This window comes from Chelonoidis abingdonii, chromosome 9 (assembly GCF_003597395.2).
Source record: "Chelonoidis abingdonii isolate Lonesome George chromosome 9, CheloAbing_2.0, whole genome shotgun sequence".
NCBI lineage: Eukaryota > Metazoa > Chordata > Testudines > Testudinidae > Chelonoidis > Chelonoidis abingdonii.
Genome location: NC_133777.1, coordinates 43102276 through 43123178, shown reverse-complemented (window position 1 = coordinate 43123178; position 20903 = coordinate 43102276). Strand labels below are relative to the sequence as shown.

The following is a 20903-nucleotide window of genomic DNA, read 5'->3' as shown; positions in this document are numbered from 1 at the left end:
GCGGGAGGGAGTGTCACAGGAGCAGGAGGCCCATGAGCAGTGATGTGGGCTCGGGGTGGGGGCATTCACTACTGTTTTGGCGTATGGGGAATGATCTTCCTCTGCTGGGCACCCACAGTTGCTATGTTTGTGAATGCGGTACCTCGCCACCAGAGGGTGATAAACACAATGTATTGTCCTCCGAGCCTAGCAGAGTAGTTCTGGCGGAAGCACGGGAGCTGTGCTCTGTCCCCCTGAGGTGTGGCTACTGGACCCTTCTGAAGCTCAGCAGTTGGTCCTGAACGCTCTGTTAGTCACCAGGATGAATGTGCTGAGCAGTGGCCTGAGGGCTGTCAACATAGGGAAGGTCTATTGGTGTAAGTGACTGTGTGTTTAAACTGTGCTAGTTCTACCCATGTAATCCCCACATGGACACTCGCATATTCCAGCACCAGAGAGTTACCCTGGGATATCTAGGTTGGTTAAATGCACTGGTTTAATCATACCAGTAACTGGTAAAACTGTCCTGTGTGGACAAGACCTAATTCCCGCCCAGCAGGTGTGGCTGTGAGCTTGCCAGCTCTCCCTTACTGTGTATCACCAGGGTGGAGGTGAGAGTCTGAGCCCAGCAGACCCGAATACCACACTGTCTTCTTAGGTCCTGGTGTTGCTCTGTTTCTGTGGGCTTTGTCTCCTCTAGGTCAGTGGTCTCAGCACATGAGCTGCAAGTACCGTGTCATGCAGTGCCATCCATGCTGAGGCACATGCTGTTTGATGCATTACCAGATGGGAGGCATCACAGTGTGTTCATGCGAAGTGCAGAGGTGCCTTGTGCTGGTGCTGGCATGCTTAGGACTTTGACCTACCCACCATTGCGGAGGGGGTGCTCTACACACACCTTTCCCATACTCTGCGGCAGGCGTAGAGGTAGCACCCTGCATGCACTGAGTAGTACTCCGTTCCCAGTTCCAGTCAACCGTGGTAGATTAGCAAACTAGGGACACAGGGCAGTATGTGCTCTGAGGCCTGCCACTGCAGCGTGGGGGCTCTTTACCTTCTGTGAGTCTCGGAAGAGCTTGCAGCAAGGCAGGGGGAAGCCCAGAGGAGGGGTGGCACTGCCTGAACATGGCACTTTCTGTGATGATTTGTTCAGTTACACCCTTGCTTTCAGAATGCAGAAGTGCGGTTGCTGGAGTTACTGAATTGGAGAGGTTCTGCTGGGAGTTTCTGTCCCTGATGCCCTCTGTACTAAATCTTCCTTGCAGCCTCTTTAGTGAGATGTTGCCTGGCCTGGGCTGTACCAGCACGCCTGTGGCTATGTGGGGTTTGAAAAGTCTGATATTCAGCCCATTTTGTGTGCTGTCAGTTTCTCTGAAATAAGCTGGTGAGTCCCAGTATGTGAGCACTGCTTTCCACTCCAAATAAACCACCTTCCCTGGGCAGTCACTGCACAATCAGTCCCCTTCCAGTAGCCCCAGCTAGATGGACCGTGTCCATGGCTGGGGAGAAGTAGGGGAAATGAGCTGCACTGGGTTTTCTGCCTGGTGGTTGTATTTCTGCTCTGGACAGTTAAGTAAAAATGGAAGTCTTCAATCGGGTCACTTCTGAAATGCGGGTTTCCCCTGTGCCTGAGGTGGGGGTGTGAAGATGCCCTCAGAGGGGTGTGTTCTGAGCTCTGTCACTGTAAAGGTCTTGGCTGCTTGGGTAGGAGATATGCAAAGTAGAAGCACCTGAGATCTGGCAAGGGAAACTGACTAGATCCATTCCCCAAGAGAGGGGGGAACACGGTATCTGTAATGTCAATAGTAATCTCAGGTGTGACTAGTGATTGGGCTAATTCATGGGGTCCAAAGCCAGAAGGGACTGTTACGACCATCAAGCCTTTGCAGAATTAATTTCCAGTTTAAATATGGAGATATACCTCTCTCCTAGAGCTGGGAGGGACCCTGAAAGGTCATTGAGTCCAGCCCCCTGCCTTCACTAGCAGGACCAAGTACTGATTTTTGCCCCAGATCCTGAAGTGGCCTCCTCAAGGATTGAACTCACAATCCTGGGTTTAGCAGGCCCATGCTCAAACCACTGAGCTATCCCTCCCCCCATTGCACTAGAGCATAACTTAAAAAAAAAGAAAATCCACTCCATCTAAAAATGGCCAGTGATGGAGAATCCACTGTGGCTGCTGGTAAACTTGTTCCGATGGTTAATTCCCCTCGCTATTAAACATTTACACTTCTTTCCAGTCTGAATTTGTCTAGCTTCAGCTTCCACCCACTGGATGGTGTCAGACCATTCTTTGCTAGACTGACTTGTAGAGTGAGCAGCATCCCAGCTGTTGGCCAGTTACCTGAACCATGCCCCTTCGCATAGCTGTTTGGTGGTAGCTGAGTTTTGCTGTCAGTTTAGGGTATTGCCAAGTAAATTCCAGTTAAAGGAGGTTTGGATTCCATGGTCAAAACCTTCGTCCCTGCCAACCTGATTACTAGTGATGGGGCCAGGTAAGTAACAGCGACTAAGGCCTGGGTGTGGGTGATTTTCCATTTCCTCCTTCCACAGAAGCTGTGGGGTGTGCGTACTCTCCCCTGGGGACTGTTACTAAACACCTGTTTATAGTAACCATTGTGAGCATCAGGCTGGAAAATATCCCCACAGTGCGACTCACTCAGTCAATAGCAGCCGATGCTGGAGCTCCAGGCAGGTGAGTGACTTCTAAGCATAGGACTTTTTCACTCGGTGTGTTGCCCCTTATACTTTCTCAACAGCTACTGCATGTCTGTGAGGCTCACTAACCTCATGAGGTCTGTAATGCTCTGGCACAGGCTAGACTATGCTGACAGGCTATAGCTATCTAATGCACAGCCTCTCCAGTGACTATGGGCTTCTCTAGGAGCTATGCCCTCGCTGCAGGAATCCCTGGGTGAGATTCCCTGGCCTGTGCTGTGCAGGAGACTAGATTAGATCATCGTAGTGATTCCTTAACACCTGTGCAGAGCCTTGCTGTATCCTGGGGGGTCTGTCACTGGAATGGCCCAACCACTCTCCCTCCCGCTCAGCTGGACAAGGCAATGAAATGCCCAGAGGTGGTGTGACTGCTGTGGTGTGTGAGGAGTGGGAGCGCTGAGCACGTTGCTCCCGCAGCCCCAATAACCTGCCGAAGCAAGATCAGGGGGTGTCTGTTCCCAACCCTTGAGCATGGGCCAGAGCTATGATGGTTGTGAACTGCCTGGCTGTGAGCTCGTCAATCTCTGCCCCTTGGTGCTGTGTTAACAAGGATGAGGGGGTGACTCTGAGTGGCGTAAATAGCAAATCCAGTGTTCTGCATGCCACATGATGCCCTGCCCTGCCCACCCCACCCCACCCCAGGCTTAGGAGCCAGCTTATGGAGCAGCTAGTGGTGGGTCAGTGAGGGACCCAGGCCCATAACCAGCCTCCTGGATTGTGCTGTGTGTATAGGAGGGGCCACCTTTGGAAGAGGGGAGAAAAGGATAATCTGGATCATCTGAGAGCTGGGCTGAGAGAAACCCCAAAGCCAAGGAACCAAATTACATAGGCTGTGAGCAGAGACTCCCACTGCATCACCTCTGTCTCCTGCCCAGGCTGGCTGCCATGGAGACCAGCTGGGACAGCAGCCTCCACAGCTGGGCCGGGCCAACCCCAGCCGTGATCCAAGCCACCATGTACTCCAAGGCAGCGCGGCAGGCTGAGGAAACCAGGGAAGAGCTGGAAAAGATCCAGGCGCGGATTGACCATGTGAGCAAACAGCATTTCCATACATCCATCCCTGTCTAGATGCAAACTGCCCCTGAACAGGGATCCCATGTTATTCCCTGCTGGAGCCCTGACCCAAGTGTGGCACAGCTTCCAGCCATAGCAGGGGTGGAGGAAGCGCTGCTGCTAAAGGGAGGACTTTGTAGCCCACATGGTTGTGAAAGGAAGGTGCTGCAGGGATGTCTGCAGAGAGCCTACAGCAATAGCTCAGAGAGAGGGCCAAGCTGCCTCACCCATCTCTACAGCAGAGACAAAGGGCATGCAGGCCTCGCTCCCTACACATCACCCTCTGCTCCCTTCCCTCTCCTATCCTGCCCCCCAGTTCAGCAGAGATGCTCCTGCTTTCCTTACTGGCTCTGCTCATCCCCATAGGTGAGGGGCAGGCAGCCACCTTCCTGGCACTTTCCCTGCCTGCTCAAGCTGGGATGCTCTCCCCAACCTTAGTAACGGGCCTTGGGCCTGTCGAGGGGGGCGGGGGGGAGTGGGTCATACCCTGGAGTGCCCCCGGCCTTTGCTGATTAACCCTTTCACTTCCTATCAGGTGATCCAGGCCTACGAGCACAGTGAGCAGGTCTCGTCTGCCCAGCAAGCAGCCACAGAGATTGTGGAGGATGTGGTAGGTTCAACAGGGCGCAGTGTCTCTCCCCAGGCCTGTTCCACAGCTCCTCGCCCCAGGGGGAGAGGGTGAAACAGCTGCCAGGGCTGGGCTGCTGTACGGAGAGGTCCCTGCCCCAGCGTGGGGTGTAGGCAGCGGGTTATATGGGCTTGAGGTGCCTGGGCTCCAGGAATATTCAGGGCTGGGGGCCCTGCTCCAGCAATATTTGGAGCTGGGTCTCTCCCCCGGCCCTGCCTGGATTGGGTCCCGGCCCCCGCGGGTCTCCCTCCACCGCCCCGCCCCTCCGCATCCCTGCCTGGAGCGGGTCCCGGCCTCCGCCTTCCACCCCTCCCCCTGTGTCCCCCCTCCGCCAGTGTCCCTGCCTGCTCTGCTCGAGCTGCCAGAGAACGCCTCCCGGCAGAACTGCTGTCTGCTGCCCCAGGGTCCTAGCATCTGCCATCCACTAATGGCAAGGCAGGCTGCCCTTACCCTGCTTTTCCACCCTAGCCCTGAGCCTCTCCAATGCCCCAGAGCCCTCATCCCCCTGATCCTCAGCCCCAGCCCTGAGCCCTCATCCCCCTGCACCCTGAGCCCCAGCCCTGAGCCCTCATCCCCCTGCACCCTGATCCTCAGCCCCAGCCCTGAGCCCCCCCTACAGCACAAACCCCTCATCCCCTGCACCCTGAGCCTCTGCCCCAGCTCTGAGCCCCCCTGCATCATGAACCCCTCATCCTCAACCTTCATTCCCCTGCAGCCTGATCCTCTGCCCCAGAGTGCACCACCTCCCCCTTCCTGCACCCATACTCCGTCCCAAAGCCTGCACCCCTCACCCCCTCCTGCACACCCACTCCCTGCCCCAGCCCAGAGCCTGCACCCAGCACCCAAACTCCGTCCCAGAGCCTGCACCCCTCACTCCTCCCTACACCCCCACCACCAACCCAGAGCCTGCACCCAAACTCCGTCCCAAAGCCTGCAGCCCTCACCCCCTCCTGCACACCCACCCCGTGCCCCAGCCTGGAGCCTGCACCCAGCACCCAAACTTGTTCCCAAAGCCTGCACCCCAGACCTCCCCCTTGAAACCCCGCCCAGAGCCTTAGGCAGGTGGGGGCGGCGTTGGGGGGGCATGTTCTGGGCACCACCAAAACTTCTACAAACTTGCCTCCAATATGGGGTAGTTTCTGTCAGGGGAGGGTGGGGAGCGGAGACAGGACTAAAATGGTGGGGAGGCTAAGGGCAGTGTAGTAACCAATCAGGTTGTAGGCTGATTGCAGCCCTAAGGAGCCCTCGCACTGCATCCCGCCCCTCCCCCTGGCCCCCAGTTCCATGCACAAAGGGCTTCAGTGTCCTGCCCCCTAAGCTCCACACACTCAAGCCTCCAGTGTTGTCCCCTCCCCGCCCCGCCCACCCCACCCATGCAGACAGGGCTCTACTGTTCTCTCCCCCTCCGGCACAGCTGGTGATGATGCAACCCCAGGGCTGGGAGCTCTAGCTAGAGGTTGCCAGGGCAGCTGGTGCCGAATGTACAGAAGCAGAGCCAGGCTGTGTGGCCCTTGGCTTGCACCCTGAGTGCTGCCAGTGGAGCTCCTCTTCGGGCACCTTGCTGACTCCTCAGGGCAGATTAGCAGCAAACTGTCACATGGGGCTGTTTGTGCATCCTGATAGGCCAAGTGAAAGTGTTCAACTAGGAAAATCCCCACCCCGGGAGGAGTTTTGTGAGTGCTAGGTCCTGGTGAGGTGCAAATTGGGCTGGATCACCTTAGTGAATAACAAGACCCCTGTGAATTGCAGGGAGTCCAAGGCTTTGGTTTGGGTGGGTTTTTAGCTCTTTGCCCAGCATTGCTGCAGGAGGTAGTATGACATAGTGGAAGGAGCACCACAGTGGGTCTCAGGAGACCTGGGTTCTAGGCCTGGCTCTCTCCTGGCCTGCTGGGTGACACTGGGCAAGTCATAGCCCCTTGCTGTGCCTCAGTTTCCCCATATGGACATAATGACACCAACCTCCTCTGTAAAGGGCTTTGAGCCCAGCTGATGGGAGGTGCTGTAAGAACCAGGGGTTGTTATGTTTGTAACACTCCCACGCTTGAGCCGCCTTGATGCCGTATGGCAGAGATGGCATATGCCGTATGGCAGAGATGCTAGACACCCGCCTGGACACTACACGGAACGTAGCCATTTGCTAAACGCTCACACCCTGGGCTAGCCTAGTCTGGGGAGAGGGCAGAAGGAGAAGTCTGAGCCACATGCCACTGTCCACCTTGTCCAAACAGCTTTTGCAGGCTGGAGGGGTGGGGCATCTCCCAACATGCAAACACCCCTGCTGAGTGAGCTCTGTAGAGCTGAGTGAGGCAGAACTGGCTCCAAACTGCTTTAGGGGAGAGCCATGGGTGTGTATTCGTCATACACGCCCCGAGTATGGGAAGGGGCGTGCTTTTCCAGTCTCCGTGAGCCCAGAATTTCTCTCCCGTATGCCCAGGAGCAGCTGGTAGCCGTCCTGGGGGACCCCGTGAAGAAGAAGAGATACCAGCAGCAAGTGACTGTCTTCATCGTGGGATACCAGGAGTCCTGTGGGCAGCGCAACAGCCTCCTGAGCCAGCTTCAGGAGGTCAGAGGGGTGTATGGTGTGCGGGGGTCCAGGGAGAACCTGGGGGGCCCAGAGGCAAACACTGTATGCGTGGCAATGCTTCTGTGCAGAGATGCAGGCTCCAGGTTGAAATGGGCACACTTGGGGCCTCACTCAGTTGGGCCTTGGCAAGCAGATGTCCCCTCTGGCTCAGGACGCAGGCTGGACTCTGACCTGTGCTTCTCTCCCTTGCAGTTCTTCAGCTGCTCTGCGGAGCTGGGGCTGGGGCTGGAGAGCCACAGCCTGCCCGACGACTTCCCCGTGCACATGGGCGACATGGCTGGCAAGGTAATACCCGACAGGCTGGAGCCACTTTGCCATCCCTGGGGCTGAGTGACTGGCACAGCAGTGCCATGACCCCAGAGCCCACAATGCACCCTGTCCAGCCCCACATAGCCACTCGCCAGCTAGACAGCTCCTATTTATTGGCTCTTGGCAGTGTCACCGCACTGATTTGCTTTGGACCTGCCCACGAGCCCAGACTCCTGCGGGTCAGTTGCTCTGGGCTGGGGATGCCCCTGGGGCACTGGGAGAAATTAACCAAGCAGGACCCAACCAGGAGGAGCCAAGTCAAAGGAGGAGGGAGGGGGAGACTCCAGGGGCTTCTCCCATCATGCTGCTGGTTGGGGGCAGACCATCGAATGTGGGCCCTGGGCTGCGCCCCCCCTTCCCAAGCCCATTTCACCCAGGGCACTTGGCAGCCTGCAGTCACTTGTGGGCACTGTCCCTAGGCCCCTCTCCCATCCCTGCCAGAGGCTGTCTCAGGGGCTACCCATCTCTGCCGCCAGGTGACAGCTGCTCTGAGCTCGGCCGAGGCAGCTATGTCCCGCCTGGCAGATCTGAACAAGGACATTGTCAGCTACGTGACCAGCGCCCTGGCCACACCCAGCCCCAAAAGGTACCCGCCGGGCAGGCAGCTGTGTCCACTGCAGCCTCCCTGCCTACTGCTATGCCCTTATCATGTGCTGCTCCTGGCACCTGCTATCAGCCATGCTCCTGGGGTGGGTTGAGGAGACAGACTGTAGCAGAGCTGAGACCTCCAGGCTCAGGTCTCCCCCCCCCCCCACAGCAACCGTGTCTGGCTGACAGAACTGTATTTCCTAGGGAGAGAGAAAGTAATGGAAGACAGTAGAAAGGTCAGATCGTCCTATGTCATGCCCTGGGCCGGGAGGAGGGAGTCTGGGCCTTCTGGATCTAACAGCTAAACCCCCAGGCCTGTTAGCTGAGGCCAGCAGGCTTCTGAACAACTAGCCCAGACAACTCACGGGAGACCAGCCCCATGCTGAGTGGGTCCGTTACAACAGAGCAGCGCCCCTTCAGAGCAGGCTAGGCTTGACCCCAAAAGGAGCAGTGGCTGTAGCCGCAGGGTGGGGGACAGTGCAGGATTTGTGCCGTCCACAACAACCAGCTGGTCCCTGAGACAGGCTGCGAATGTGACACCCCTCTGCCAAGGTGGGGCTGGGCGCAGAGCAGGACAGCCAGGCTGAAGAGCTGGGCTCTATGCTGAGGTCCCTTGAAACAGGCTCCCTGCCCTGCACGTGTGGTCCTAGTTACTCTACCCTGGAGGTTCCCCCATCTGCAGCTGGGCAAGGGCTGGCCTGGGGCACGGGCAATGATCGGGTGAGATGGGGTTTGTCCTTCAGGAGGCACAGGAAGCAAGTGGAGAAGACTGTAGACAAGGCTAAGGAAGAAGTGGTCCAGATCAAACGCAGGCTCCTGCAGGCTCAGGCAGGTGAGGGGCCATGTCCCACCCCCGTGACATGGGTATAAGGGCCTGGGCTGCACTGGGCTCTCCAGCATTGAATCTGGTGGCTGCAGCTCTCCACTATGCGTCGTGGCCCCCAGCCTGGCCACGTGCAGGCCCTGCAGCAAGGCCTCTGGCAGGTTCATGAGCAGCAGTCTCCAGACCAGCCATTACGCGGGTGATGCCAGCATCGGAGCCCAGGGTGCCCTGTGAGTCCCAGCACTCAGCTCTCCTGGCCCCCCCACCCACCAGCCTCGGCAGTGGGGCTCCGGATGACCCCCAGCCTGGGGTCTTTGCTGGCAGCAGGCGATCCCTGCTCGGGGTCCCTTGGGGACACTGCCCTGCACTGCCACCCAAGGGCCTGACAGAAGTGCCCTCTGACGCCTGCCGGCTGTCGGTCTCTTCCAGACCTGGAGATCAAGGAACAACAGCTGAAGGACCTGCAGCAGCTGAACGAGATGAAGGCAAAGGAGAGCCGGCTCTTCCGAGCCCAGCTGGAGAGCACCCAGGTGGGCAGGGGGAGGGATGGAGAGCTGGCGTCTGGCACTGCTGCTGCCCACCAAAGTCCGGGGTGGGGAGAGGGACTGTCTTGTCCCTGCTGCTGCCCCACCATTCCTGGGCCCGGGCGCCCTGCTAACCAGCCCTGCTCTTCCTGCCCCTGCAGAGACGCCTGCAAGGCCTGGAGCAGGAGAGTGGGGCTCAGCGGGCCCACCTGGAAGCCGAGCTGAGGAGCCGGGACTCGTGCATCGCGGAGCTGGACAGATTCCTGCAGGAGAAGATGTGGTTGCAGAGGGATGTGGCCACCCAGGTGAGGGCCCAGCTAGCCCAGGAGAGGAGCTGGCTCCATAGGCTCTGCACCTGGTTGTGCTTGCAGGGCGACTTCCTGGCACTGCACGCTGGCCTGACGGATGGGAAGCAGGGACTCAGTCCCAGGACTAACCCCGCTCCTCCTGTCCCAGTGCAGTGACTGTGCCCCATCCAACCCTGCTGCCTGCCCAGGAGGGCTGCTCCCCTCCGGTACGGGGGCTGCTGAGGAGGGGCCACCAGCAGGAAGGGAGCTAGGGGAAGGGCTGGCAGAGTCCATGGTGCGACCTGAAGAGGGGTTCCCGAACCCAGAGGTGAGTCCCCCCGCAATGCTCGATGCCCTCGGCCTGGCCGCACTGCAGACTCTCCCCAAAACTGAGGATCCACCCTGGGTGGGGTAGCCGAGCCGCCCCCTGCGGGCTGTAGAAGGGGTCGTGAGTTTGGGCAGTGGCTTCTAGTGTCCTCCCTGCATGAGCTCGAGGCTTCTGCCCCTCTGCACCCCCGGAGCATTACTCCCCCTACTCCGAGCCCCCACATGGGTATTACCCCCTGCTCCCAGCCCCCCCACCCCGTGTGAGTTACCTACCCCCATGTTCCAGCAGATCCAGGTCTCTGGTCCCCCTGCCTTTCTCCCTCTGTCACTCCCTCTCTCCCCACCCCCTTCTCTCCCTGCTCAGGACACCCCGGGGCCGCAGCCCGTTGGTGGCCCTGTGGCGCACTCAGCTGTCCTGGGGCTGGGGGTGCTGGCTGGGCCAGCTGGAGGGCGCAGGGAAGCTGGGAAGGAAGAGGAAGATGCTGAAGGGGAGCCAGCCACACACCCTGCAGGTACCTGCTGTCCAGGGCTGCTCAGCCCAGCCCCAGCTCACCTTGTGGGGAGGGGAGTGTCATAAACAGATAGTTAAGGGTTAATGTTTCTTTTACCTGTAAACGGTTAACAAAGAGAGCCACACACCTGACCAGAGGACCAATCAGGAAACTGGATTTTTCAAAGCTCAGGGAGGGAATGTTTGTGTCTGTGTCTGTGTCTTTTGTCTCTCTCTCAGCTATGAGAGGGATCTTTCTATCTTCAGGCTTCTAATCTTCAGTTTCCAAGTTGTAAGTACAAAGGTAGAAAAACAATAGGCTTTTATTGTTTTTTGGTATTTACATGTGTGTAGCTTGCTGGAATGTTCAATTGTATTTCTTTTTGAATAAGGCTGTTTATTCATATATTTTCTTATAAGCAATAGCCCTGTGTATTGTCACCTTGATGCAGAGATCATGTTTATGTGTTTTTCTTTCTTTTTATATAAAGCTTTCTTTTTAAGACCTGTTTGAGTTTTCTCTGGGTAGGCTAAGGAACGAAGGGAAGGGAAATTCTCTTTGTGTTAGATTTACGGAGGGTGAATCTGTGCAGCCTCAGGGGAAGAAGGAGGGGGGGGAGGTAAATTGCCCTCTCTGTTTTGCATTCAAGGAGTTTAAGTACAGTATCGCCCAGGATAACCCAGGGAGGGGGAGCTGGGGATGAGATAAAGAGGAGACAAGGGGAGGAGGTTGTTTTCCCTTTGGTGTGAGACTCAGGGCCTCTGAGTCTTGGGGTCCCCCAGAGAAGGTTTTGGGGAGACCAGAGTGAGCCAAAACACTGGAATTTTTGGCTGGTGGCAGTGATATCAGATCCAAGCTGGCAATTAAGCTTGGAGGTTTCATGCTAGCTTCTCATTTTATGAACGCTAAGGTTCAAATCTGACAGGGAGGCAGGTGGGGGGTTGCAGCCCCTGGAAGGGCAGCTCTGGGCTGGATCCCTGAACGAGAGGCCGGAAATGCCAGGGGACCCCAACAGCAGCTGCCTTCTCCCCAAGACCCCATTCCCCAGGGGCCTGGTTGCCGAGCTGCATGGCAGGGTCTGGGAGCCGGTCTGGTGTGGGGGAGGATGTGCAAAGGCCTGGGGGATGGCGCCAGAGAGGTGACGAGATCGGCACAAGGATCAGGCCCAGAGACTCACTGGGCGAGGGGGATGTGACTGAGTGTGCCCAGCCCTGCCCTGTGTGCCCTGGGCTGCATCAGTGCCAGGATGGGCAGCCTGTCCTCTAGCTGGAGGGGTTCAAGGTCATGTCCCCAGGGCAGAGGTGGCAGGGCCCCAGGAAACGCCCAAGCTCCCCTTCCTGCTGCCCTGTGCTGTTGCTGCTGGCAGAGTACCCAGGGAGCCCAGCACGCCAGGCCTGCATTGGCCCAGCCTGTGGATTGGTGCTCCACGGGTGAGCGCGTGGTGGGGAAGGAAAATGGGTGATTTCACAGCTGGGGTGGGCTGGCACTGCAGGGAGATGCCCTCTGTGCATCAGCTGCCCAGGCTGGGTGACTCAAAACCAATGGGAGTTAGGCACCTAAATACCTTTTATTTTGGTCCTGTCTCTGCAGGGGGTGAGAGGAGCCCCAGCTGGGGCACTGCAGTCGAGAATGGAACAGTGCAGACTCCAGAAGCCTCGGCTACCTGTGAGGTGGGTGCCCTGCTGTCGGGGAGAGGGGAGGGGAGGTCGGCCTTCGGGGACCTCTCAGAATGGCTTTCTTTCCCTTCTTGCTCCTGATTTTCTGAGGATTGGGCCTGGGCCTGCACTGCCATAAGAGTGAACTGGCACGTGGTCGGAGCCTGGCACCTCCTCAGGATGGAGATGTGCAGGGGCATGGTGGAGAGGGGGAGAGCCAGGCAAGGGAGCTCGGCCTGCAGCTGGGTCTCAGTCTAAGTGCTGGCTTGTGTCTTCCAGCTCCTAGCCCGGCGCCTGGCTGCCCTGGAGGCAGAGTTAGCTGCAGCCCAACTGCAAAACCGTGAGGATGCCGAGCACTGGGAAAGGCGCTGCAGGACCATGGCAGCCAAGTGGGAGGAGGTGGGTGTTTGCAGGGCCTGGCATGGTGGGGGATGGGGTCTGGATCAGGGGGCACAAGATCTCCTCGGGGGAGAGATGAGATTTCAGATTCTCCTGAGTCGCTGCCTGTAACGTTAGGGAGTGTCCAGGCTCCATGGGGCTCTCCAGGATCTGTGGGTCCAGGGGGGCTCATTGCTTGGATGCTGGGTGTGTGACAGGGCTGGGCATGGGCTAGGCAAGCCCTCTGAGCTGGGTGTGCTCCCGTGGGCACGCGTTGCCAGGATTGTCCCTCGGCAGGGCAGCTGTGTGGCCAATATCAGCACCTGCCCTGTGTGCGGAAGGTCACGCTGGGGAGGCCTGGGACCTGCCCTGTGTGCGGAAGGTCAGTGCTGGGGCGGGATCATCTCTCCTGTGCTCTAGGAGAGGCAGAGATTATTGCAGCACACATGGCACCCAGTGGAGGAGGCGCAGCACCTGGAGACGATGCGCTCAGCAGAGATGGTGCAGCACCTGGAGATATCCCAGATGGGGCATCCCATGAAGCAGGTGGCCATGGGGCAGCCAGCACAGGGAGGGGAGACAGCTCAGCAGGTGGAGAAAGTGCTGCAGATCCTGCCAATGCAGCAGGTGCAGCCAATGCAGCAGGGGGCGCTGGTGCAACTGGTGCAGCCAGTGGAGCTGGTGCAGCAGACACAGCCAGTGCCGCAGGAGCAGCTGGCTGAGCGAGTGGAGACAGCCCCAAAGGTGAGGTGACATCGCATGCATGGTGGTGGGGGGTGCAGCAGCTCAGGGCCACTGATGGGGAGTGGGGCAATTTGCCCCCGGCCCCGACGAGAATATAGAATTCTATAATATTGCAACTTTTTTTTATGGAAGGGGCCCCCAAAATTGCTTTGCCCCAGGCCCCCTGAATCCTGTGGGTGGCCCTGCAGCAGCTGTATGGCAGAGTGGAGGGGGCAGGGCAGTGACTTGGTGTGAGCTGATCAGAGGAGCAGCATGAGGCTGAGCTGGGGGTAGGGGGGACAGGGACAGAGCAATGGGCTAGGAAGGGGATTTCAGCAGCATTTTGAATGGGGCTGGGCGAAGTGAGGGGGTGGCTGGGAGCCTGGCACCGTCACTGCCCTTTCCAGTGTCCCGGGGTGGGCACTGCTGCTGCCATGGTGACTTTGAGGATTCTTGGTCTAATTTCCAGATGTTTGCAGCTGGATCGCAGTTGACTTTGCAGGCCAGAGGTTTCCCTGAGCTGACTCTGGCCCCCACCCCTGCTGGAGTAGCTGCTCCTTCCCCAGGGCCCACTAGGCATGGGGGTGCTCCCAGATCAGGTGAGTGGGACATACTGCAGGCAGCCTTCACCAGCCCAGGCCAGGCAGGCACTCAGGGTGATGCTAGAGAGGAACAAGGACACCTGGCACAGGCATGCTGGGGGGCAATGCCCTCAGCTGATGTCGCTGGGGGTCCGCTTGACACTGCAGGGTCGGGCCCATCATGCCCATGGCTTGGCTTGGGAAGCCAGCTCTGCCCATGTATTGTAGGGTGCGTGGTGCCCCCTTGGCATCCCATGCTGTGTCTCCGGGCATGTTGCCTTGTTGCAGCAAGGTCCCTGGGGGTGAAGGGATTGCTACTGCCAGCAGCGAAGGGAGCCGACCTCCTTGAGCTTGGGCAGCAGAGGCCTGTCTTTGGGAAGCAGACAGGTGGGAGTTCTAGGCCCTGCTCCCCAAGTGCCTGGGTGGCATTTACAGGGCAGGGCAGGGGGTGTTGTCAATAGCAGAAGGATTTGCTCTGCCAGGCTCAGGCAATGCCCCCGTGATCACAGCCTCTGCTTGGCACCGTGAAGAGAAGGGGATGTGCCCAGCCCACTGGGGGTCCCTAGCCCTTTCCCCGTCACAGGTACTCATGCGGGTATGCCCAGAGGAGCCCCGCTGTGTGCTGCTGACTGGAACGGTGCCCGCCCAGTTCCTGCCCTTCCATGGCCAGGAGTGACCCTGTCTCCATCTGACTCAGGTGCTTCCCCGGATGCCCTGTCCCAATCCCAGGGCGGGGCAACCCCAGCGCCTGCAGCAGGATGCCGTGGAGCTGACAGCCGCGTGGTGGCCTTCATAGAGTCCTTGCGGGCAGGGCTTATGGCTAAAGGTAAAGCCACCAGGAACGGGGGGAAGGGCAGCAGCAGCCCCCGGCGTGTCTGTCACAAGCTGGGGTGCACAGGCAGGCAGCGCGCTCCTTATCCATCAGGCAGAGGCCCTAGAGTTAGAGGGAGCAGCCTGTTCCTGGGACCCTGCTGCCCCACCAGGCTAGTCCTGCCTGGGACTACCAGGTCCTGATCTGGCCCCATCCCCATTCAATGTATTTACCCTCACAGCCTGGGGCAGGGCCCTTGCCAGCTGTAGGCTACGTAGACAGTGTAGTGGGCGAGCTATTGGTAAATCCACTGACGGTAATGCAGGGAGCAGAGTCATGGTTACTGCAGGGTAACGGGCACCAGAACTCCTGGGTTCCAGCCCTGGCTGTGCCATGTGCTGCCTGTAGACCCCAGCCAAGTCAGTGCCCCACTGTGTGGCCCAGGGTGGCGAGGCTGAGCTGATGCATGTACAGGAAGCACTTTGGGTGCTTCCGTAGCCTGTAGCTCGCTGCCTCTGCCTCTGGTGGCCAGACAGTTTGAGTCAGCTGGGCCTTGGAGCTGCTGGCCCTGCCCTTCAGCTCAGGCAGCAGGGTCTGTGGTTTTGGATCCAGTGGGTCTGGGCTCAGTCCCTGCTGCTGCCCCATGTGCTGGTGCCCTCTGCTGAAAGGTGCCGTGCAATGATCTTTCCTGAGGAACTGACTCGTTAGTGCTTGGATTGCAGAGCTCCACATACTGGCTCGGCTCCTGGATGGCCCATGTGGCGGGCTAATGACAGTGACCCCTGAGGACGCAGCAGGAGCTGAAATCCACACGCTGCTTGAGAATGCTACTCTAGGTATGGGGCTCGCAGGGCCTGAGACTCCCAGCCTGGCATGGCAAGGCTGCCCCAGGGCTCTACAGAGCTGGGTGTGGTCTCCGGAGCAGCTGACTGTGAAGCTGAGCCGCTTGTCTTCCTTTCCTGGGTCACGTTCCTACCAACATGATCTTAGGTGGCCCTGATTGCTCCCAGCTCTCCCAAGCAGACCTCTGGGTTTGAAATTGCTGGCACCCTCCTGGCATTGCTCCCTACAGCCCCCTGGAGCTCCTGCCCAGGCCTGCAGGAGGGGCCCATTTGTATAGCAGCTGGGCAGTTGTGCCAGGTCCAGGTTGTAAAAGCAGCAAATACACAGCTAGTGATCCAGAGCTATCAGAGATGCCCTAAGATATTCCGAGGTATCTCGGTTTTGTGACACCCAGAAAGTGGAACATCCAGCTGGAGTTCCAGCTTCACTGCCCACACTGGCACCCCAGCCAGTGCCCATGGAACCTCCAGCCACTGCAGACCTGAGCTGTCCCCTTACGAGCTGCTGGGCTGACATCAGCTCCCAGTGCCAGTGTCTGGTCCCTGCTGGGTGCAATGATCATCCAATCAGTAAAGCCCCGACTGGTCTGAGATCCCTCCTGCCTGGTGCTGGTGCTGCTGCTGCCTGCTGCACATTCAGCTCTGGGCGCGCTCATGCGAGCATCTTGCTTTAAGATTCACTCCCCTGGGTGACCTGCCCGACCTCAACTCACGGCACCAAGACACTGTTGCCAGGGGACTTAGTGTTGTTAATGATCCTGGTATGGTGATACCTAGGGCCCGTTGCGCTAGAGCTGTAGAAACACAGCCAACTCCGTACAGCACCAAGCACAATGTGCCATGGTGACCAGTGCTAGCACAGTGCTCCAGCAACAGAAGAAGGGGTTTTTCCATCAGGGGTGCTGGGGATGGAGGGGAGCAACAGACAAGATCAGCTTCCATGGCTTTCAGTTTTTTACAGCTTGCTTGAAGGTATAAGCGATAATGACAAGATGCTGCTCCAGCCGCAGAACATGATGTCAGATCAAGGGGGAGCTGCGGCGCCAGCCCTGGGAAAAGGCATTGCCGTGGGTGGAGCAGGGTAAGTGGTTGGGGTGCGTCATCTCAATTCCTGAGCTCCCTGCTGCCGGGCACACAATCCAGCTCCCCAGTGCTCCGTGGGACCAGGTGCCTAACTGCTTACCCAGATCTTCTCCCCTTCATTTCAGCCCTTTGGCTCTGGACCAGCACCCTGTAGGAGGGCACAGCTCCCATGCTGTACCGGTAAGGGAGCTTGGGAGGCCGGGCTGGGCAGTACAGGCCTTGGACTGGCTGAGCCGCACTTGGCACGAGTCAATGCAGGGAGCTGAGGTGGCGTGACGCACTGCCATGAGCAATGGGGGTCTGAACACCCAGCATCCACCCCCAGGTCTCTGAGTGCCCAGCCACAGAGGCAGCCAGACAGCTAGCGATGCCTGCTGGTCACTAGCTGGCCAGCTCTTGTGCTCAGGATGGGCACTCCAGTGCATGTCCTGGGGCGTGGCTCAGCGCTGGTGGAGGAAAGAGCGCCCCCGTGTGGTGATTCACCATTGGCTGCAGTGGAGCTGCGCACACCCTGCTGGGGGAACTAGGCCCGGGGGCTAACCAGGGCTGGCTCTAGGTTTTTTGCCGCCCCAAGCAAAAAAGACGACGACCACCGAGAGCGCAACTGCCAAAGTGTTTAAAAAAAAAAAAAAAAAAAAAAAAAAGAGAGAGGTGGCTGGAATTGTGCCGCCCCAACCACATGCTCAGTTTGCTGGTGCCTAGAGCCAGTCCTGGGGCTAACCGTCTCCTGCCATTCTTGTCCAGCTAACCCAAGGCCGGCTGATGAGCGCAGGAAGGGGGCTGAGTCCCAGGTCCGAGCCTGGCAGCGCCGGGGCCAAGAGGAGAGCCCCTAGGGTCCTGTTTACTCAGCAGGATGAGCAGCACAACAGACAGGTGCTGAACCAAGGCGTATGCAGAGGCCAGGTGCCATGGGGCCTGTACCAGGTAGGTGAGCCTGCTCTGAGACACCAGCCAAGCCTGGAGGAATGGCTGGAATCACCTGCTGGCACCTCCCCTGGCATCCCTCTGCCTCCTGCGTGGCACTGAGCTGCTCTCACTCACGACCTCTAACCATTGGCAACGGGGGGTGGGGCATTTTCCCTTCATCTGGGAGATGGGGTGGCCGGAGACACCCACCATTTAAATGGGGGGAGGAGGAATGTCAAACTGCTCATGCTCAGATGTGAGCGTGATAATCTCTCTGGGGAGCTCCCTGCCCTGCGTCAATGGCATTGCACCAAATGGCAGATGAGTGAGTGGGGCCCATCAGCTCAGAGAGGCCGGTCTAGAATGTGTCTCGCCCTTTCGTCGGAGTGTCTCCAAATACCTTCCAAATCCTCACGCCTCCAAGGAGACAGATGAGTCCCAGGAGTCACATTTTACAGATGGAGAAACTGAGGTACAGCGAGGCCACCCCAGGAGTCCATGGCAGTTTCCACTCCCTGCCCTGTGCTCTGACCACTAGACCCATGCTGCCTTCAAGCAGGAAATGAGCTAAGAGAGCCCTGTGCCTCACCCGGCTCCGGAGAAGGCCAAGCTACGTTTAGCCCATGAGGGCTCTGCCATGATTCCTGCGTGGGCTGCTTAGAACAGCATCTGAGCTGACTACTGGGGTCTACTGCAGACCACAGGGAGGGTGTAATGGAGAGACAACAGGACCATGCCTGGCTGCAGTGGTGCTCTGCTCAGGGACCATCTTTCCCCGCAGGACGCCAGCCTGCTGATGGGGGGCTTCCGATGGCTTCGCCGCCAGAGGTTCGAGGGCCTGGTGAGGGGTTACCTGGCCCATGTCCGCATGAAGGAGGCAGAAGAAACCTTGGAGCAACTTCAGGGCAGTTGTGGCTGCGTGATGGTGCAGAGTGCCCTGGGGCGACTCCAAGCGCTGAGGCAGCAGGTAGGGCTGGCTGGGACAGCTCTGCAGCCCCAATCCCTTCGCTCCCTGGCTGGAGCCCAGAGGCGCTTTGCTCTGAGCGGGTGGGTCTGTGGCCAGAGGCAGCTAGCAGGGCGTGGATGAGCTGGGGGTCCCTTTGGAGAGTGGGGGTGCTGGGGGTGTGTGTCTGCATGTGCTGGGGGCATGCTGGGTGGTTGGGGCGCTGGCACTCTGTGCTCTCCACACTGACCCCAGTTTGGTTTCCTCCATATCCCTGGCAGAGGCTCCAGTGCTGGCGGGGCGAGCGGTGCCGCAGCTGGGCAAGGCAGCTGCAGCTGGCAGAGCTGCTCAGCGAGACGCTGAGGCGTGTGGAGGAGCGTTCAGGGCTGTTCGTGATCCAGCCTGTGCTGCCGTGGGCTGGCAGGTAATGCCCACTCACACCCAGATGGAGGGCAGAGCAGGGATCGGCCCAAGGATCCCCTGTCTGTTGGCATTGCTGGCTCTGGCAGCAGGGAGTGGGGCAGCTGTGGGCCCTCGTCCTGCCCACTGTCCTCCTGGGCAGGTCCCACTTTCAAACCAACCCCCCAGGGCCCCTCTTATTCCAGTCTCCCTTGAGATCTCAGACCCTCCTCATTCTCCTTCAACCCTCCCCACATTGCAGCTCCCTGGAAGGTGGGTAGGTCTGGGCACCTGGATCATCCCCTAGCCCCCTCCCCTCCTGACAGCCTCCCCGGGGCTTTATCCCGTCTGCTCCAGGCCGACCACACTAACCCCTCCCGGAAGGAGCGACATGCGGCCCCAACCCAGTCCCAAGATGCTGGTGCCAGCGCTGATGGGACAGGTAGGGTCTTGGCCAGCTACAACCCGCGCCCCCCAGGACTAGGTTGGGTGATAGCCCTAGTCCCTCCAGATATCAGTGGGCTACCCCAGAGAGGTTCCTCACCCTGGGGGGTCCAGCACAGCCTGGGCACACCGAGGGTTTAGGGTCCCTCTGCCCCTAGGGGGAGGGTGCTGCCTGCATTGCTACTGGCCTTTCTGGGCCACATTCGTCCCTGAGGTAAGTGCAGGAGTTCGATGTTGCTCCCTCAGATCCAGGCATGGGGCAGAGACACAGAGCCCAGAGGGAGAGACAGTGTTGCCCACACAGGATGGAACTGGCAAACTCAAGAGGCTACAGCTCCCCTGTCTGCCCTCCGGCCTTCTCTGCCCCAGTTGTTCCTCACAGGGTCCCCCTGCCACAGCCCTTCCCTGGAGCAGCAATGAGGTGCCTTTGTCTGACTGCAGGAAGTGAGCAGCCCCCTGGCCATGCAGGGTCTCCAGCTGCACGGCCCAAGGGAGGCAGGGCCCCCCAAGCTGTGGAGCTTCCCGGCACTGGGGAGCAGCGGGGCTTGGCCAGAGTGGGACTTGGCATGGCCAAGCCCACTGGTGATCACCCCACGGCTACTGGAGATGGACCTCAATGGCTACCTGCTGCAGGAGCACCAGGTGAGGTAGGCAAAAGAAAGAACTGCACCCAAAGGCACCCCTCAAGGAGCCCAGAGCCACCACTCCTCCCCTGCAATGTCCCCTGGCTCAAGGGTCTCAGGCTACCATGCTGTCTCTCCCTCACCCCCGAGGAGCCTGGGGCTGTCCCTCCCCCCTACAGTGCTGTCTTCCCATTGCCAAGAGCTGAGCAGGGACTCCATTGCCCTGACTGAACCCCCAGAGCTGAGTTGGAAATGTGCCCCCAGGTAGTCCGGGGGCCTGTGCACGTGACTCAGGCCAATGGGCAGCTTGCTCTGGATGCCATCCCACCCCCAGGGGCTGGGCTGCTCGGCCTGTCACAGGTTTGGCTTGATGCCCCAGTGGGCATTGCTGGAGGTTCTGGCATCTGCTGGGGTGAAAACAGAGCCCCCTACCCTGTCCCACGAGCACCAAGTGACCGGAGTGTGTCACTAACACTCCAGCCACAGCTAAAACTGGGCAGCGTCCTGCTTGGCCCAGGCTGGGTCCCTGTATATCCTGTGAGCTAGGACCCTGGTGTCCATGCCCCTAGCCCCAGGGCCTCGTGCTGCTCTCAATGCTCGTCCCATTCTCCCCATGCCTTGCAGCAGGAGGAGCCAGCCCGGCCCAGGCCCAGGCCCAGGCCCAGCCAGTCCCAGAGCGAGGCCCTTCGCAGCCTCCTCGCTGAGGAGTTTCCTTCCCATCCGACGCGGCGTGGCCCTGATAGGCCCCAGTCTCTCGGAGAGGCTGTGAACACCCAGCTGTGGCTCCAAATCAGTTCGTGATCCCATGGGCACATTCCAGACTCCAGGACACAGCTGGAGAAACCATCTATTGGAAATCAGCTGGCTGGGGAAGGATCCCAGCCAATCACAATCCAGAATGGCCCCCTGCATGAGCACCCCCATGATCCGAGCCCTCTGCCCTGACCTCTGCATCCCACCACACACACAGCCCCCAGCCCTGTCCCCTGCACCCCCTCTCACACACACCCCCAGCTCCCTGCATCCCTTCACACCCTCCTGCCCCCCCACCCTAGCCCCCAGCCTTGCCTCCTGCACCCCCTACACACACCCAGCCCCTTGCCCCCCTCACACACCCTTAGCCCCCTGCCCTGACCCTGCGCTCTCCTCATACCTCCTCAGCACTCCCCACACCTCCCCAGCCCCCTTCCCTGACCCCTGCACC

The 20903-nt window shown here is 59.2% G+C and overlaps 1 protein-coding gene across 4 annotated transcripts; it reads left to right on the top strand.

Moving 5' to 3' along the window:
* The first annotated feature begins 24 nt into the window (after nucleotides 1-24).
* Nucleotides 25-20604, top strand: LOC116831274 (uncharacterized). Of its 4 annotated transcripts, none has more exons than XM_075069468.1 (24): nucleotides 25-2474; nucleotides 3573-3726; nucleotides 4286-4360; nucleotides 6813-6941; nucleotides 7155-7247; nucleotides 7748-7857; nucleotides 8603-8691; nucleotides 9112-9212; nucleotides 9368-9511; nucleotides 9663-9821; nucleotides 10185-10332; nucleotides 11902-11981; nucleotides 12246-12365; nucleotides 12765-13088; nucleotides 13537-13666; nucleotides 14346-14474; nucleotides 15182-15295; nucleotides 16253-16382; nucleotides 16510-16564; nucleotides 17129-17308; nucleotides 18072-18257; nucleotides 18515-19074; nucleotides 19518-19723; nucleotides 20330-20604. In XM_075069468.1, the coding sequence occupies exons 1-22, from the start codon at nucleotides 2425-2427 to the stop codon at nucleotides 18659-18661; spliced, it is 2847 nt and encodes a 948-aa protein (XP_074925569.1). In that variant the 5' UTR covers nucleotides 25-2424; the 3' UTR covers nucleotides 18662-19074; nucleotides 19518-19723; nucleotides 20330-20604. The 4 variants fall into 4 exon arrangements, with proteins under 4 accessions (XP_074925569.1, XP_074925568.1, XP_074925567.1 ...); XM_075069467.1 differs by having other exon boundaries at nucleotides 25-2674; nucleotides 8510-8691; XM_075069466.1 differs by having other exon boundaries at nucleotides 25-2674; nucleotides 3430-3726; nucleotides 8510-8691.
* Nucleotides 20605-20903: the final 299 nt, after the last annotated feature.

What these genes read in the sequence shown, in the direction of transcription:
- LOC116831274 (XM_075069467.1), top strand. Translation starts at nt 3,583, where the DNA reads ATGGAGACCAGCTGGGACAGCAGCCTCCACAGCTGGGCCGGGCCAACC. An exon ending in AGAGGGATGTGGCCACCCAG is followed by an intron (nt 9,512 to 9,662) that starts GTGAGGGCCCAG and finishes CTCCTGTCCCAG; the next exon opens with TGCAGTGACTGTGCCCCATC. An exon ending in TGCCATGGGGCCTGTACCAG is followed by an intron (nt 17,309 to 18,071) that starts GTAGGTGAGCCT and finishes CTTTCCCCGCAG; the next exon opens with GACGCCAGCCTGCTGATGGG.